General features: G+C 40.6%; 1 protein-coding gene across 1 annotated transcript; it reads right to left on the bottom strand.

Annotated features, from left to right (window-relative positions):
• Nucleotides 1-12,053: 12,053 nt before the first annotated feature.
• LOC143563673 (uncharacterized) lies at nt 12,054-12,593 on the bottom strand. Its single transcript, XM_077051166.1, has one exon. It carries the CDS (start codon nt 12,591-12,593, stop codon nt 12,054-12,056), a length of 540 nt encoding a protein of 179 aa, XP_076907281.1.
• Between the last annotated feature and the right edge of the window lie 7,403 nt (nt 12,594-19,996).

Here is a 19,996-nt window from a genome sequence, read left to right as displayed (position 1 = left end):
TAAGCCGAAACGACAATTTCTCGAACCATTCAGGCGACCTTGCACGATGTTAAAGAAAGACGCAGGTAAATTTGAAGAGAAGGCAATCGAAGGATACTTTCTTGGGTACGAATCACCCAAGAAATGTGTATTTAACCTATCTTTAGGGTGTGAAGAATGGTACCATGTAGACTGTCAATGGCACATCACACCACCTGCGGGCAAGGGACCAGATTGGATGTTCGACTACAATGGTCTCGTAGATTCCTTCTCTCCCCTCTATTGACGTACAATAAGAAGATTTAATTCATTTGTATCTTGAAGATGAGATTCTATCTACATGAATATCTTCTATTTATGAAGAACCAGTTGTTGATCTCATGATGTTCCTGAGATACAAGTTTGAAGATAACATCACCAAACTTGTATGAAGTTTCTAATTCATCTGATGATGCCGACTTCAAACATACTTCTTCCGCACCATTCGTTGATCTCATGATGTTCCTGAGATACAAGTTGAAGAATCTTCCCAATCTTTGACTGCTGAATTGGCTGAAGATAAAATCACCAACTTACACGACAATGTTGTATTTCTTGAAAATCTGACACTTCGGATTCATTCTTATCAACCTCAGGACAACATTATCGATGATGTAAATGAGGGGGTTCAAACGCGAAGACAAGCTGCTAACGTATGCAACGATAATGTATTGTGTGTATATGCGGATATCCATGCAACGGGGATAATGACTATCACCAAGTATACTTGCTTTCTATCTAAGTTTGAACCAACAAGTGTTTCAATGGCACTTCAGGAACCATCTTGGGTATAAGCAATGCAGGAAGAACTGCAACAGTTCGTGCGACTTGGTGTATGGGATCTCATTGATCATCCGATTAGGGCTAAGAAAGCTATCCCGACAAGTTGGTATTTAAACGCAAGAAAGACGATCGTGGGGTAATCGTGAGAAACAAAGAATGATTAGCCGTCCAGCATTTTAATTAACAAGAAAGCATAGAATACACGGGAGTATACGCTCTGGTAGCACATCTGGAGGCTATAGATATCTTTCTTTCCTATGCAGCTTTCAAGAACATTAAAGTGTATCAAATGGACGTCAAGAGTGCATTTTTGAACGGCGAAATACATGAAGACGTGTATGTGAAGCAGCCTACTGCTTTCAAAGATCCTGATTTTACCGAGCGTGTTTACCGAATAAACTAGGTTCTATATGGTCTACATTAAGCCCCGAGAGCTTGCTACAGCACGTTGGCTGACCATTTGATCAGTAGCGGCTTCAAAAGAAGGACTGTGGATTGTACCCTATTCCATAATACTATCGAAGAGGATCTCCTTCTAGTCCAGATTTACGTCGACGGTATCGTTGTTGGCTCAACAAACGACGCATTATGTAAGGATTTTGAGAAGACAATGGAGACCAAGTTCGAAATGAGTTCGATGGGAGATTAACTTCTTCTTGGGGTTGCAGGTTCACCAATCTGATCCCGGAATTTTCATTCATCAAACTAATACGTGAACGATGTCTTGAGCCAATTCAAGATAACTTCTGTAAAAGTCCCCTCGACGCCTCTTCCCGAGGGTCACAATTTATCACCGGACGAATTTGAGGAAACCGGTTATCCGACCCTTTATCGACCTATGATCGGTTCTTTAATGTACTTAACCGCTTCTCGTGCTGATATTATGTTCGCTGTTTCTCTTTGTGCCAGGTATCAATCGAGTCCCCTAGTGAATCATATGGCAGCGGTTAAGTGTATTCCACTATTTGAGAGGTAATTCTGACAGCGGGTTATGGTATTCTAAGGATGATAGTTTCGATCTTACTTCTTATACAGAGTCAGACTATGGTGGGTGCAAGATCAATTTTGTGAATACGTTATAGAGCCTCGGAATCTAGTCGCAATACCGATACGTTAAGATCGTGTACAATACGTTAATGGAGATCAATACATTAAGGCCTGGAGAAATTACGGCAACATAACATTACAATGGATAAATATGGCACAGATCTCTATGCTAATTAAGTAACTTAACCTATTTATAGGCTAGACACATTTGTTATAGCTCATTCGTTAACATCACTAAAGAATGAGCCTTTCCACTAGCGAATGGCCTCTCATTCGTTAACTTTGTTAACGAATGAGTAATATTTTAACGAATGAGCCTCCATTCGTTACATTGTAGTAATGAATGGGCTCCTAACTTAACGGATGAGCCTAGTCTTTAACGAATGAGGCCTCATTCTCTAAACATGCTTAGCGAATGAGCCTTTATACATTAAGTGTAAAGACTAAACTACCCCTATCCTATTCGAACAGCTGTGGACACCAAATCTATGCACTAACAGACTGCCCCTTTTTCGTAGTTGTTGAATGCTTTCCAATAATTTAGCATCCAATACTTTAGCCTCCAATACGTTAATGTCGAATACGTTAGCAACGAATACGTTAAAGTTTAATACTTTAACCGTGAGTACTTTAACTGCATATCATCAGCCATAATACTTTAACACCCTTTCGCTGATGATTCTGGGGCTTGCGCAAACAGACAAAATTTAACTCTTTGTAAGCAAACCAACAACTTGAAGCTACTCGTATTAGATCTCCCCCCCCCCCCCACCCAAATAAGTATGTCCAAGTGACCATCCCGATCATCCAACTGGCATATGATATGATTCGATCAAACAAGTCAATCAGCATCAAGTCATTGGCTATCTGTCGCACTAGTAAAGTAAAAATGTCTTTACGTTTAACCTCGTCACACATCTTCATGAACAACCCGATCATTCCACATCGGTCTTCACTCTTTCGATAACGTCTATCCCAAATCATCACTCTTTGAAGCTCTTCGGCAGCCAATACGTTTGGATGCACTACTATTTTGGGTATATGATTCAGAGTTCCAACCTTTATTAATCAATCCCGAACGATCAGATTCTTCAATACAACAACAAGACCCATATATTCCTCAATCAAATCAACCCATTCAAGAATTGTCCCTGTCAACAGAAGCAATCTGCCGAATACTAGTAGCCAACATAGTCAGGATCAAAGTCCCTCAGAAAGAAGTAAATGGACAGACACTCGTATCCCACATAGTCAGGTTTCAATCTTGAACAAATCAATCCGCAATCGAAGAACAATTGCAGTCTTGGACTCAGTCAAACGTAGCTTTGCAACCACATATTACCACCCGAATTGTAGTAATTTTTCAAGAAATCCTTGGAAACGTAGGAAGATACCAATCAAATGAACTCATTGAAATTTTTATCTCCCCCATTTCATGAAAAATTCGGCAAGGTCTTGAAAAAATCCTCTAAAATCTTTAAAAAACACCTCTTTAACTTAATCAGTTACTCCCCCTCGGCCCATCGATATGCGTGAAAAGTCGGCCGGAAAATATGTCATCAAAATTTGCCAGAAGAGTGTCCCGCACATTTGAAATATCCCCGAAAAATTTAGTTTAAGAATGAGCCTAGACACATTCGTTAGAGCTCATTCGTTAACATCACTAACGAATGAGCCTTTACACTAGCGAATGTCCTCTCATTCGTTAACCTTGTTAACGAATGAGTAATACATTAATGAATTAGCCTCCATTCGTTACACTGTAGTAACAATTGGGCTCCTACATGAATGGTAGATCCCCGGATTATCATCAAGCTTGGTACTTGGTCTCTTTTAAAGATTTATAGTTTATCAACCAAGGCCTCACAAGAGTGACAATTTCTCGACTTATCGTTAACCTCGGCACTTGGTGTTTCTTTTAAGGTTCATATCTTTGTTAACCAAGGACTCACAAGAGTGGCAATTCCCCGTCTTATCGTCAAGCTCGGTACTTGGTGTAAATTTTTAGAGTATTTTAACATTCCTCATCAAGTGATAATTACAACATAACCTTTACTTTTTATAAACCAATCATATGTTTAACCAATATTAATATACTTTAATTAAGATTTTTTATAAACCAAGATTATACTATGAAAGTTTAGCCAATAGTAAGCATAATGTTATACATCAAAGTAATAGATACAAACATGATCAAATTAGAACAATCTAACCAATTTGTATGACTAGTCTTTGATGCTAATAACTTCTTCCAAGAGGTTAATCTCTTTGATCTTCAAAGGGTGGTTTAATGGGATAATCCCCTTATTAATGGCGGTGAAAGGAGGTCGGTGAAGTGGGTTTGATGTTGTTGAAAGCGTATTAAATGTGGAAGATGAGCATTCAATTTATAGGCTGATCTGGGGGCTCAACACGGCTCATGCTATGTTGGGCACGGCCGTGTTGATCAATTTGTCCTATTATATTTAATGCGCGTTGTTAGATTGTATAGCAGGAGAGAGAGAAATCAGTTGTGTTAACCTCTGAACACGGCCGTGGTGAGTCTAGAAGAGTCTAAATTTGTCCTTTCTCTTGTACTATCAACATGGGTGTGATTGGGTTGAACATGGGCCATGTTGAGCTTTAGAACTTTCTATTTTATCTTTTCATTTTGTACTTTTAACATGGGGTGAGTTGCGGTTAACATGGCCATGTTGTAACTTCCTGAATTATATCTTTTCTCCCTATGTTTTTGACATGGCGATGCCTTGATTCACCATGGGGTGTGTTGAGTTCGTTTTCATAGTTTTTCTCCGTTTTTCTTCCTATATCAGCTCGTTTTATTCTTTAGGGCTATATTTACCTATAGATAGAAATTATAAACATTAGTTGTTATTTATTCTAATTTAATTGCCGATATTACGTTTATTTGGAGATATTTAGTGCCGAAAAGATTTATAAATTTATACACATCAAATCTCCCCACACTTGAACCTTGCTTGTCCTCAAGCAAGCTTTAAACAAATTCTTCTAACAGCATGCCAACCGAAGCTAAACATCAAGAGAATTTTCAGAAAGTCTTGGTAATTTACAAGAGCAAAACATACTAGTATATGTATTGATATTTAAACTATGGTTTGCGTTTATGAGCATATTTTTATGCAAAAACATCACGTGCTCGCAATGTTCACACACACACCCGAATTTATATCTAGACATATGTGTAATGTTTTAGGTATAAACACTCTTAGCCAAGATACAACTTACAGAGAATATGCTTATCGAGAGATCAATTCTCCACCCACTTTGTTAAGTGTTACGTATGTTAAAAGATAGTATATTTCCAAAGGTTTTTGTATGTGGGTAGTTGGTTTTGTCGGACATTTTGGCAAGGATGTTTTTTCGAATGGGTACAACTAATTGAGCTCCTTCTTTAAGGTTTTCTTCTTTCTCATGTCTTTGCTCCATTCTTCATCACGAAGTGTGGTGAATCAGCAGTTTGTTTTACAAACCTAATGACTCTTTTAAGTCAGATCGTCAAGACCAATTTTATCCAAGATGCAGAACAATTCTTCCTCAACCCTGCTCTGAACCTAACTTCCAACTCTAACGGATCGTTCAGCTTTGAGCCTAATAACCCCCATCGTCATTAGTTCGGTAAATTCGTGTTGGGATTAGGTTTAACTTACTCTACATCTTCCTTCATAAGACCAATTTCCATAGCCCAAACATCGTTCATATATTTTTTCTCTTCTTTTCATTGCGCTTTTGGAGATCCCACAAATGGTGGCCTTTGTTCCTTTTGACGCCACTATTTCCTCACCTTATTGCTGAAGAGAAAGATTCACTCCCTGAGTTCTAGAGACGACCTAGATTTTGCGAATTGTAGATAGCAAAGTAAATTGAAATCGTAAGAATGCATACCAGTTCTTTAGGGCCTGCCGATAAAAATACTAATGCTGAATTCTACCAGTGAAAGGGTAATTTGGTAGAATAGGATTTTGGGTTTGGTTTAGTGTTTGGCGATAGGAATCGGGTTTGTGTTGGTTTGGTGTTGACTATGGTTGTTTATCATTTTTGGAAATTTATTACCTTTCTTTTTATGCAACGTTTTGCCTTATTCGAATAGAATATTCAAGAAAAGTTCTAATTGGAAGAAGTATCTGACTCACTCAAAAGTATTCAATATATGAGTATTTTTTCTTAATATCTACATGAGGCTTAATTCTCATAAACGGAAAAATTGGGTGAAAATGCCATATTTTGCACAAAGTTAATCTCAATATGACAAACCATATTTATAACTTATCACTTTTTATGGTAGATTAATTTTGCTCTAATGTTTCTCGTTATTTCTTAGTTTCCCGGTTTGTCAAAATATTTAAAAAACTAATGGTTTTATTGCTCCAAAATGATAAAATTTGAAAATTTTGTTTTGCTTTTTAGAGTTCGTTTGGCTAAGTGTAAACCTCCTCTCCACACTTAACTCTCACGTTGCCCCTCAAGGTGAAAAGATTTAAATATAAATGGAAAACGAGATTTAAGGAATTTAACTTCCCTACGAGCCGAGATGAATTTTTTTCTATTGAGGTCTCCTTGCAAGCCGCCGGGTTGTTGTAGGACTAAATATATCCTACCTAAATAAAATCTACGAATACAACTACAAACACAATACCAAATATAAAACATAGAGAAAGCATGGGTATATAATTACCCATGTTGTCCGAAAGGTGGGTACCATACATATATAATAATGTCTGCTAACATTCATACGAATAAAATGAAAATGAAATTGTTCAAACACAAACACAACCAAATCATAAACACAAATTTCTGTAAATCATCACAAATAATCAAGTCATGAACACAGGTGGTCATTATTATCACAACTACCAGTGGTCATTGATGTATCTATAAATGACCCTCACAACTAAGCTTTAAATTTAAAACGAAAATCCTAACACCACACACAACCGGCAAGTGTACCGATCGTAAGTAGTATAGACTTAGGAAGTCCGAGTATCGAACACAAGGACACGTACAGACGCTACTGATCACTAACCCTAGACAAGACCTACCCAAGAATAATATTTAATTGATTTTAATATTTGTTTTTCTTTTTAAAATAATTTAACTGGACTAACTGACAAAAGTTACCAAAAATAGAAAACTTAACGGAGAATTAACTGTGTTGACTTTGGATGGAGAAAAACGTCTACCTAGGTTTGAATCAAACTGTAGGTCTAACAAGCAAATGGATTGAATGAAATCAAGACATCGGTTCCTATAAATGACACGACTAAGGATCGTTCAGGCTCACTGGATTACCTCTCGGTCTCACTCAACAAACATTAACAACTCTTATTCGACTAAAACAACCAAACCGGGAAACAATTGTTAACGTGTTCTAATGTTGACTCACATCTTGGTCTCACCAACACTCGAACCTAATGGTAATGAATACTACACAACCAAGGATAGAGGAACAATTTAATTTAAACCAAAATAGATCAAGTAGTCGTTCAAAACACCTAAGCCAGACAAGAAACGAACTCCCTCTCGCGCAATTCTAATTTAGCATGCACAGGTAATGAGACAAACCTAACTTCTTATCACCTCTCGGTCTCTAAGAAGGTGTCTAATCGCTGTACTTTAACCAATAATTCATGCAACAAAACACTACGGTTGTACCTACCGAAAACAAACCCTAAACACAAAGTCTAGAATCAAACAAGCACTGATCAATCAATACAAAACTAATTAACCAATACAAGGTGATCAAAATTTCCAGCCATCAAACAAACCTATTTCATGTCTAAATCAAACTTTACAATAACAATTCAAGTCTATGAATCAAACAGTCCATAAAACTCATCAAACACTAACAATTATCATCATTCCTAGGTGGAACCGACAAAATTAGCCAAACATAATTTTTGGATAGCAGCTATTACTCAATAAACACATCAAATAACTCATCCCAATCATCCTAAAAATCATTCAACAATCAACAATAATCAAGAACAATTCAATCTTTAAAGCAATTCCAAAACTACTTAACAATTGATCAAGAAAATTAAAGTTAATGAACAATGTTGTAAAATAAAGGATATGGGATTGATTTGGGGCTGCTCGTGGCTGAGATTATAAACCGAAAACATTCTCGAGGCTTGTTCTTGACCTCCTTCTTCTTCCTTAGCCACTACAAGTTCAAAACCCTCGCCAAAAAACTCTTCTCTTTCTCCTCTTGGACCTGCCGATCGGAATTGGATGGGGGGCTAGGGTTTGTTATTTTTTTTTCTAATAATATAATGTAAGGCATGGGCTTGTCCAAGATGAAAATGGGCTGGGCTTTGTGTTTTTACTTGAAATCGTATGCATCCAAGGCCTTTAAGCTCCTCACGAAGTTCGGTTTTTTTTTTCTTCAACCCGTAACCTACAAGATGAATATAACTATGTAAAACCAAGATAAAATAAGTCAAAATACATTAACTATAATATAAAAACTTAGATAAAAGGTGCGGAAAATAAGTGTGTTTTACAACACATTAGTCATATGGGCTTTCCTTACACATGCGGGTCCTCCGGGGGCCAGTGTCTTTCCACCCGCTACCTAATATATCTTATCTCATCATCAAGGTGGTTAAAGCGGGTGGTCATAAAATGGTGCAATCCCGTAAATGTGTATGGGTCTGGATGGGGATGTCCTACACCATAGTCAGTGTGTGGTGTGTCAGGGCGACGGTAGGTGCAGCAAACCTATGCTAAGGGCATGTCCTCTCCCTCGTCTTGATCAACCTGGGGATCAGGATTCAAAATTCTGCCCTCAGAATGCATCAGGAGATAGTCCCTGGTTGTAAGCAATCGGACGACCATCTGCATTGTCATATAGATGTCTAAGTCTAAAGGGACTGGAACTGGACCCTCAGTGTCGTGCACATCTATACTATAAGCTTTGTATAGCCTAGCAATCCATTCTCCCCCACCCTTCATCAAACTCATATCGTTTGCACATTTTTCCTAAATTTTGCATAACATGTAAACAATGTTGCAATGTTTACCTGTTCTGATGCATTAGAGTGTGAATAGATCTCTCAGACTAACTACCTCAATACTCTGAGTGTGCTGTGTGACACTATGACGCAGGATGCGGTGGATATACCTAAAGAGTGGATCCTGCAACTCTGTGATCTTAGACTGGCTCCACCATAAACTGCTTCAGGGTTTCCTGCGAGTAGCTTCCAAGCCTCTTTTCTCTATGTTGTGTCTACATCTCTTCATCTCTATCTTCCATCTTCTCCCGGAAATGGGTATCCTGCCACGAGCCACATTTCCGGCTGTGTCTCATCATGCGTGTAAATCCCAAAACTTGTTCCGAAATCTATCAACGATGAATTGTACCACCTTCCCCCAAGCCTAAAAGACAATAAATCATCCTCAAACGGGTCCTCCATGTATAATGCTCCCATTTTTATTCCAAACAATGCTAGGAATTACATTGTCAGCTCGCTGTAAGATTGTGTGTTGTTTGACACGAAACGGCTCCATGGCCCCATGACTATAGTAATATATCTATCAAGTTGGTTCAATTAGCAGAGTGTTTTTTCAAATGCATAATACAGTAGGTCTTTCGCTCAGTTTTCCATCAATGCTAACCTCCTATGGGCCTTGACATTTTCTGGATCATTTACGGTGAACAATAAATAAGAGTAGTAAACATCCTCAAACCCTTCATAATCTACATCATAGTCGGCTATCCTAAGTATTAGAACGAAAATGAATCAAGATTACGTGAAATAGAAAATTTTAAAATTTGTTCCAGAGCTGATGCGGGCTGTAGCAGGTTGGTTTCCAGGGTTGATTACGGCTGTTTCTAGGCAAAACACGACCTGCATGTTGAACGAATTTGGTGTTTTGAAGACTCAAACGTGCATATCAACCTGTTTTTCCAAACCTTTATCAATGGGTTCGGATTTGGGCCGGTCAATAGCGTAAAACCCGGCGCAAACCAACAATCAATCAAAGTGGGCCAAAATTGTGTTTAACCTTGTTTACACCAAATTTATTCAAATCAAAATCATGTGTAAATCATATAAATGAGTTTACATATTAATTTGGCCTAGTTAACCCGAATTTCATAGGAACTTGGATCTAGGGTTCAGATTATACACGGATTTGATAAGGAGCGGGTTTAACCAAGCCCTAGAATGAGATTATAACGATTAAATTGACATACCTTGATTATTAATAGAAGGAATAGTTGGATTGTGAGTGAAATTGGCCGGAAAATTATCCTAGGGTTCGAGTGGTAAGTTAAAATGTGAACAGAGGATGGTTTTAGGGATTAAAACCTATCAGGTGACCTCACTACAGCCGTGTTCAGCTGTGCACCCTGTTCTGACCAAGTCTGGTCTAGTTTTTTCGTTTTTTAACTATTTTTCGAACTTGAGATTTGTTTAACGGCCGAAATGGACTTAAAAATTAGGTATGTCAATTTAAAACACTAGAACATGAAATTTCATTGATGATAGGAATAAATGAGTACATGAATGATAAACGGAAGTGGCGAGTGGTAAAAAGGGTTATAAACTAGAACCTAAACCTATTGTAAACTACTTGAATAATCCTGGTCTTCCTCCAAAAAACGTCTGCATGTGGGCAGGTCCTGCCATGAAGTTTGTTTGGTTTGCCCTCTCGGATTGTTTTCGGTTAAAACAAGCAAGTTCAGCCGTCTGTTTCTCAAGGTTGTCTTCTGGTTTTGCCATCCTTTGGTTTATATGATAGTGTTCGAAACATAATGTTTTTACCTTATCATGCAGTTCTTGGTTCCGTTGTTCCGCCGCCAAGTTGATACTGACTAACTCGTGGACTCTCTCTCTCTCTCGTAAGCACATGAGTTCCCGAACTACATCTATTGGCACCTCTCCTGGTCTTCCATACAGGAGAGTAAAACACGATCGTGGTGGCATAAACAAGGCCCGTGTTGAAGAGTAACATAAATGCCAGTTTTAGAAAGTTGTACCATTGTAGAGACAATAAGATGTATCATTTCTAGGGTGACCACGGCCCATGTTGGCTCAACATGGCCGTGTTGGTCACTTGGCATGATTTTTTGAATTCTCTCATTTGACGGTCGTGGTGTTGTATGGACTATTAAGTGTGTGCAAATCTTATCCCTAAAACACAATTAAATTTTGTTCCATAGCAAAGTCCTAGATTACATTAGTCCTAAAAATACATAAAATAAAACACATAAAATAAAAATAGAGAAAACAAACATAAAGAATCAAGTTAAGCCCGGTTGGTCCCAAGAACTAGTCCTAGTGCATTCCCACGAATCCTTAACAATCAAATCAGAAGAGGTTGGAGTAGGGGTCTCCAAAACCTCCTCTGGGTAGGTTTCCGTCGAAAGGATCACCTCTACCGAAAGACGGTGTGGTGGTGGTGGTGGTGGAAAGAACCCCAACCGGATGGACTGAAGTTGGATTTGCTCGTTGATATATCGAAGTTCTGTCTTCATCTCCTCCATAGTTTCAAAGAGCACTTCGGTGAGCTCTTGGGCCATCTCTTGAAGTTGCAGAATCATCACCAAGTTGATGTTTTTATTCTTTGGAGGAGTTGGGATTGGGTTTCCGGCATTTGTTGGTTCCATAGCCATTTTGGACGCTGTATAATCAGGTAAATGTGGGTAGAAAATTTGCAAAAACTTCAAGGAAGTGGTGAAACATTCATAATTTGTCAGGCCCTATCAACACGGGCCATGTTGGAAAGTTTTCTCTAAAAATGGACAGTCTGAGCTGGAAACAGTGCCAGAAACGATCACTGTAAGTAAATTGTACTGATAACGGCTATGTTGAGGATAACACGGCCCGTGTTTTCCTAATTTTTGTAACTTAAATTACTAAACTTATCCCAAAACGCTAAAAATCATACTAAAAACTAAACATAAACATGCCAAATTTTTGTCAGAGTCGATAGCTTGACTCGCAGGTATGTTAGTTTAGTTCATGAGATGGAGATTAAGTACCTCCATCGCGGTTTCTACGGGTTCTCCAACATAAAGTTTAAGTTGGTAACCGTTTGCCTTAAACTTATACCCATCTTTTTGAACAACTTCAACAGTTTCGTACTCGAAAATTTCCTTAACCATGAAAGGTCCGGACCATCTAGACTTCAATTTTTCAGGAAATAAAAAGGCGAGAATTGTAAAGCAGTACCTAGTCGCCTTATTTAAATTGTTTTTCATCTTTTAGACGTGCATCGTGATGTCTTTTTGTCCTTTCCTTGTATATCCTTGAATTATTATAAGCTTCCACCCTCAGTTCGTTTCGCTCATGTAACTGCATGAATCTGTTTTTCCCAGCGAATTGCAGATCAAGGTTGGAAGATTTAAGTGCGTAGTATGATTTGAGTTCGAGCTCGAATGTAAGATAAAATGCTTTTATGTACACTAATTTGAACGGTGTTGTGCCTATAGGAGTTTTGTAGGTAGTATGGAAAGCCCACGGAACATCCTCTAGTTTCTCTGACCAGACTCTGCGATTATGACTATCAGTTTTCTCCATGATCCGTTTGAAACCCCGATTGGTGACTACCACTTGACCACTGGTTTGTAGGTGATAATGTGTACCGAGTCGATGATGCACTCCGTATCTGCCCAATACCTTTTTCATTATCGCATTATAGAAGTGTGTTCCTTGATTGCTTATATGTGCTTTGGCAATATCGAAACGAGAGAATAATTTCTTCCGAAATTTGACCGCCATCCTAGCATTATTAGTGGGTAAAGCTTGGGCTTCAACCCATTTTTAAGCATAGTCTACTGCAACTAGGGTGTAGTGATGACCAAATAATGTTGGAAATGGTCCATGAAGTCGGTACCCCAAACGTCAAATACTTCGCAGACCTGTATTGGTCTTTGTAGCATTTCATCTTGGGAAGCGATGTTGCTAGCACGTTGACATGCATCACATGAGCAAACCATTTCATGTGCTTCTTGGTAAATTGTAGAACAATAAAAGCCAGCATCGAATACCTTTTTGTTGCTTTCGAGGCTCCATGATGACCTCCTGATGGTTCGTCATGACATCGTTTCAAAATCTTGCGTGCTTCCTCTCTATGCACGCATCTTCAGATGATATGAACAGCTCCTATTTGGAATAAATAAGGATCCTCCCAAAAGTAATACTTGACATCAAATAAGAATTCCTTCCTCTGCTGAAAGGTCTCTGGAGAATAATTCCACTGGCTTTGTAATTTGCTATGTCAACGATCCAAGAATGATGTCCTTCACAAGTCTGGATGTACATAAGAAATTCATACGAAATGTTGTCATTTATCTTAAGCCCCGCCATTTCTTGTGAAGCTCGATATTGTAGACATGAAAGATGATCGGCTGCAACATTTTCAGCACCCTTTTTGTCCTTGATTTCTTGTTATAGTCCATTATGATACTGTGTTAATAAAACATAAACAGCCATTTAACATAAACAACCATTAAGCATAAACAAGCATTAAAAATAACTAAAATCATAACTAAAAGCATTAACAACCAAAAGCATAACCATTTAACATAAACAAAAATATACAATCTTTTCAACATAACCAAACGCAGATGATGCTTTGTACATAGAAAAATAAAAGCAGATAATCTTCTTCACTATTTTTTAGGTGTGGGTTCCACTTAGTCATACAAATTAATAGAATTGTCACGCCTTATTTGCCTCGGTAAGTATTAGGGGCATGGGTTTAAAGTGGACAGCAATACCGGCAATCGACCTGATCTAGCTTATTAGGTGAAAGTTGGAAGAGATATTTGGGTAACGGGTCACTTGTTCTAATACTTTAAAAAGAAAAAAAATTATATTAATAATAATAATAAATAAATAAAGCCAAGAGTTGTCGGTTGAACTCGGATATGATCCTGTATAGAACTCTTTTTCAGGGACGAAAAAGTCTTAAGTGTGGGGATATTTGATGTGTTGTAAAACACACGTATTTTCCGCACGTTTTATCTACGTATTATATTATATTTTATATGTTTTAACTCGTTTTAGATAGGTTTTACATACATTTATTAATCTTGTAGGTTTTGGGTGAAAGAAAGAAAGAAACCGAGCTTTTCGAGCATTCTACGAGCCTTTTATGCATACAAGCTCAAGGCCCGGCCCGTATGCATCATGGAGGCCCAAATCTTACATTATAATATAATATATAAAAAATTAAAAAACCCTAGCTGCTGTAACAGTTGCAGCGACCACAGCAGTAGGCAGGAGCAAGGGAGGAACAAAAAATCTTTTTTCGGCTTGGAGTTGGGACTTGTGGCGGCTAGGGAAGGAAGAAGGAAGCAAATGCAAGCCTCGGGAAGGTTATATAGTAGTAGTTACAGCCAAGAGCAGCCCCGGAATCATCCATATCCTTACCTATTTTTCATTGATCATACACTTGAATATACTTGTTTAATTGATTAGTAGTTTTGCAATTACTTGAGATATTGACTTGTTTACGATATTTGTTGACCATTGAATGTTTGAATTGATATTTGAGATGAGTTTTATGGTGATTTCATTTAGTGTTTGCTGCTGTCCAAAGATGATTATTGGCTAAACTTGTTAGTTCTACCTAGGAATGATGATTCTTGTTAGTGTTTGATAGGTTTTATGGATTGTTTGATTGATAGACTTGAATTGTTATTGTAAAGTTTGATTTAGACATGAAATAGGTTGTGTTTAAGGGCTGAAAATTTTGGTGATTCATTGCATAAACCCCGTGTGTTGATTGATTAGTTTTGTATTGATTGGTCGGTGCATTGTTTGATTCTAGACTTAGTGTTTAGGGTTTGTTTGCGGTAGGAACAACCGTAGGGTTTTGTTGCATGATTTGTTGGAATAAGTACAGCGGTTAGACACCTTCTTTGAGATCGAGAGGTTATAGGAAGTTAGGGTCATCTCATTGCCTTTATATGCTAGAATAAGGATTGCGCGAGAGCGAGTTCGTTTCTAGTCAGGTTTAGGTGTTTTGAGTGACTAGTTGATCTATTTTAGTTTAAGTTGAATTTTTCCTCTATCCTTGGTTATGTAGTATTCATTGCCATTAGGGTTGAGTGTTGGTGAGACCGAGAGGTGATCTTTCATTAGAACACGTTAGCAATTGTTTCCCGGTTTGGTCGTTTTAGGCTATTTTGAGTAGTTTAGGCTTGTTGAGTGAGACCGAGAGGTGATCTAGTGAGCCCGAGCGATCCTTAGGCGTGCCATCTTTAGGGATCGGTGTCTTGAAGTCATTCAATCCATTAGCTTGTTAGGCCTACAATTTGATTCAGACCTAGGTAGATGTTTTTCTCCATCCTAAGTTAACACAGTTAGTTTGTCATTAAGTTTTCTGTTTTTGGTAAGTTTTGTTAGTTAGTCCAGTTAGTTCAGTTAAGTTAAAAGAAATCAAAAATCAAAATAATATTATTCTAAGGTTGGTCTTGTCTAGGGTCAGTAATCGTTAGGGTCTTACGTGTCCACGTGTTCGATACTCGAACTTCCTAGGTCTATACTACTTGCGATCGGTACACTTGCCGGTTGTGTGTGGTTTTAGGATTTTCGTTTTAATATTAAAGCTTAGTTGTGAGGGTCATTATTATAGGGTTATTAGACAGACACCAAGTTTTTGGCGCCGTTGCCGGGAACACGGTTTTAGGCGTTTTGAGGGCAATCCGAGTTAGGACTTACCTTTTTTGCTACTTGTAATTATTTTTGTTTTATTTTACTTATTTGTTAGAATAATTTAGATAATCTTATTTCTCATTATAGTTTTTATGCGACACACTCGATCTCGTGGACCACCCGACACTGAAGCTTTTCCCGAGCCAGAGAGAGTTTCGTGAGAAACATCGTCCCGTTTCACCCTCGTCCACTTCTTCATCCGTTGACCCCGATGATAGGGATAGGCTCATGGGCGACATTCCACAGAGGAGGACAGTTGCGGACCGGGCCCGACCGGCCAATGCTGGCGCAAGATCCAGCATCGCACCACCCGCCATTGGAGTTGCTACAAACTGGCAGATCCCGTCGAACATTCAAAATACCATTGCTCATTCTGCTCAGTTTCATGGGTTGCTTCACGAGAACCCGCACTCTCATCTCACCCGCATCGTGCGTATCTGCGACACTTTCCATCTTGCGGGCGTTTCCGAAGACGCCGTTAAGCTCCGCGTCTTTCCGTTTTCTCTCAATGATCAAGCGAGTCTGTGGCTCGAGTCCCTCCCATAGGGCTCTATAGCTACTTGGGCTTCCATGCAGACTCAGTTTCTTGAAAAATATGATCCTCCGGCTAAGGCCGCTCGTTTGCGTAACCAGATACATTCTTTTCAGATGGAGAACACCGAGAGTTTTTACGAGACCTGGGAGCGATTCAAGAATCTATTAGCGTTGTGCCCGAACCACGGCTTGCAATATTGGGCGGTCGTCGAGAAATTTTATAATGGAGTGACGTACGCGACGCAGAGTATACTCGACATGGCGGCGGGAGGAAATCTATTGACAACTAAGGACCCTGATGAGTGTATCGCTTTATTCAATGGGCTAGCTATGAGTGGATACCATAGACCACCCGCCAGAGGAGGTAAGACCATCGATTCCATCTCACGAGGCATGCATTCGGTGGACACGACCACCGCACTGACGGCACAGGTCGAGGCGTTGGTGAAGATGGTGAAGGATATGCAGACGAAGAGCAAGTTGTGTGAGATTTGCAGAGTGGGGCATGATACCGTTCAGTGCCCAGTCAGTTCGTAGGAGGAGGCCGTAGACTTCATAGGAAATTTAAACTGAAATCCAAATTCTTTCAATTCTTATAATTCGGGATGGAGAGGCAATCAGAACTCCAACTGGAGGAGCGGCGGCTAGTACGGTTTTCAGCAGCGTCAGAGCCTTTTTCAGGATGCCGGCGAGAAAGCGAGCAGTGGGGAGAAGAAGCCCACTTTGGAGGAGATGATGGCGAAACAGACACAGATGTTGTCGCAGCTTATGACGCGTGAGGATTCCCGACACAAGGAGACGCAGGAAAAGCATCGAGAGCACGAGCAGTTCATGAGAAATCAAGGAGCGTCGATTCAGAGTCTCGAGCGGCAGATGGGGGAGATAGCCTGCCGATTGAACGAGAGGCCGCAGGGTTCACTATCGAGTAACACCGAGCAGAACACGAAGGGATTCGCTAAAGCTGTGACAACGAGGAGCGGTGCAGGGGGCACGAGAGGAGCCCGGGATTCAGCAGAGAGGAGTCATCGAGGAGCCTGCAGTAGTTGTAGAGGAGCAGGTGGATGAGAAGATTCAGATGGAGTCTCCACCGGCCCAGGTGCATCAGAGGAGCAGCCCAGGGAGTTCAGCACAGGCCGAGAGACAGCAACTACCGAGCGAGCCACCCAGAGTCTACAAGCCTAGAGTACCATACCCTGGGAGACTCCGCAGAGACAGAGATGAGGAGCAGAATTCCAAATTTCTTGATATTTTGAAGCAGCTTCACCTTAACATTCCATTCCTTGAGGCACTGACTCAGATGCCTAAACACGCGAAGTTCCTTAAGGATATCCTTTCGAATAAGGAGAAGCTTGCTGAGGTCGCTTCCATCCCATTGAGTGCTAGTTGTTCTGCTGTCTTACAGAGGAAATTACCAGAAAAGATGGCCGATCCAAGGAGTTTCACGATTCCCTGCATCTTGAGTGATGATACAGTTATTCATGCGTTGGCCGATCTTGGTGCCAGTATTAATCTCATGCCATATTCCGTGTATCGCAAGCTAGGTCTAGGCGAACCGAGGCCCACCAGGATGAGTATCCAGCTTGCTGATCGTTCTGCGAAATACCTTCGAGGGGTGGTCGAGAACATGCTGGTTCGTGTCGACAAGTTCATCTTCCCAGTGGATTTTTTCATTCTGGACATGAACGACGGTGATAGCGTACCACTGATTTTAGGCTGACCATTCCTTGCCACTGCACAGGCGTTGATCGACGTCTGCGAGGGTAAGTTGATTTTGAGAGTTGGGGATGAGAACGTCACCTTTGACGTTCGACAGTCACTGAAACACCCCAAGTCTGCTGATGACTTCCTGTATTTATCGATACCATCATGGAGCATGTTGGGGAGTTTTTCAGCGAGATTTGTGGAGGATCTGCCTCCGACACTCAGATTCTCGATAGGGACATTCCGGAGATTGAGATGGTTGCCATGACTGATCAGTCAACGGAAGATGACACCGAGTCACATCACCCTGAGTCTGAAGTGTCTGCTGGGATCGTACGTGACGATCCGATGGACCGACCTTATGTCGAGAGCCCCCCTCCTTCCTTAGAGCTTAAGGATTTACCTGCCCATATGGAGTACGCGTTTTTGAATGAGGAGAGGAAGTTGCAGGTTATTGTCGCATCTGCTTTGACAGAGGTCGAGAGAGAGAGACTGTTGAGGGTGCTTCGAGAGCACAAGGAGGCCATTGCATGGAAGATTATCGACATCAAGGGTATCAACCCTTCGTTTTGCACTCATAAAATCCTCATGGAGGATAACTATAGGACTGTCGTTCAGCCACAGCGGCGGCTTAATCCGAAGATGCAGGAGGTCGTGAAGAAGGAGATCATCAAACTCCTTGATGCGGGAATCATTTTCCCCATTTCTGATAGTTCGTGGGTCAGTCAAGTCCAAGTGGTTCCTAAAAATGGTGGCATGACTGTCTTCACTAATGAGAGGAACGAGCTCATTCCCACTAGGACTGTGACCGGTTGGAGAGTCTGCATCGATTACCGCAGACTGAATGATGCCACGAGGAAAGACCACTTCCTCTACCTTTCATTGATCAGATGTTAGAGCGTTTGGCAGGTCAGCAGTACTACTGCTTCTTAGATGGTTTCTCCAGGTACTTTCAGATTCCTATTGCTCCCGATGACCAGGAGAAAACCACGTTTACCTGCCCATACGGTACGTTTGCCTATCGACGTATGCCATTCGGACTGTGTAACACTCCAGCCAAATTTCAGAGGTGCATGGTGGCTATATTTCATGACATGATCGAGGACTCCATGGAGGTGTTCATGAATGATTTTTCTGTATTTGGGAGCTCTTTCGATCGGTGTCTCTCCAACCTTGAGAGGATGTTGGCCCGATGCGTTGACACCAACCTAGTTCTTAACTGGGAGAAGTGTCACTTTATGGTACGCGAGGGCATCATTTTGGGGCATCGTATTTCGAGTGCGGGGATAGAGGTCGACCGAGCGAAGGTCGATACCATCTCTAATCTTCCCCCGCCCACTTCCGTGAGATCCATCAGGAGTTTTCTGGGTCATGCTGGGTTCTATCACCGGTTCATTAAAGATTTTTCTAAGATTGCGAGACCCATGACCAAACACTTGGAGAAGGATGCCCCGTTTGTGTTTTCTGAGCAGTGTGTCGAGGCGTTTGATCTTTAAAAAGACAAACTCGTTAACGCCCCGATCATGATTGCTCCCGACTGGTCGCTTCCTTTTGAGTTGATGTGTGATGCGAGCGACTTCGCAGTCGAAGCGGTTCTTGGACAGCGGAAGGATAAACACTTCCATCCGATTTACTATGCGAGCCGGACCCTGAATGGTGCATAGGAGAGTTACACCACCACCGAGAAAGAGCTTTTAGCTGTGGTGTTTGCATTTGACAAATTTAGGTCCTATCTTGTGCTGTCCAAGACGATTGTGTACACGGATCATTCTGCCATTCGTTATCTCTTTAGCAAACAGGATGCTAAGCCACGTCTTATCCGTTGGATCCTTTTGCTTCAAGAGTTTGATATCGAAATCCGTGATAAAAAGGGGGCCGAGAATGTAGCGGCCGATCATCTTTCGCGTCTTGAAGGAGCTGAGTTAGGAGAGCCAGGGGTCATGATTAATGACCACTTTCCGACAGAGAGTCTTATGTTTGTTTCGGCTTAGGATAAGGGTTTCCCATGGTTCGCCAACTTCGCGAACTATCTTGCAGACGGGTATTACCCGAAGATGTCTTACCAGCAAAAGAAGAAATTCCTTGCTGATGTTAAGTTTTACCTGTGTGACGACCCGTATCTTTTTCGTATAGGTTCTGACCAGTTGATCAGGAGGTGTGTTGATGTTAAGGAGGGATGGCAGATTCTGAGCCACTGCCATGTTGGACCGACAGGAGGTCACCAC

Source organism: Bidens hawaiensis, unplaced genomic scaffold (assembly GCF_021521415.1).
Source record: "Bidens hawaiensis isolate Kalapana, Puna unplaced genomic scaffold, B.hawaiensis_p1.1 tig00021505_1, whole genome shotgun sequence".
NCBI lineage: Eukaryota > Viridiplantae > Streptophyta > Magnoliopsida > Asterales > Asteraceae > Bidens > Bidens hawaiensis.
This window is presented reverse-complemented; position numbering and strand designations above follow the sequence as displayed.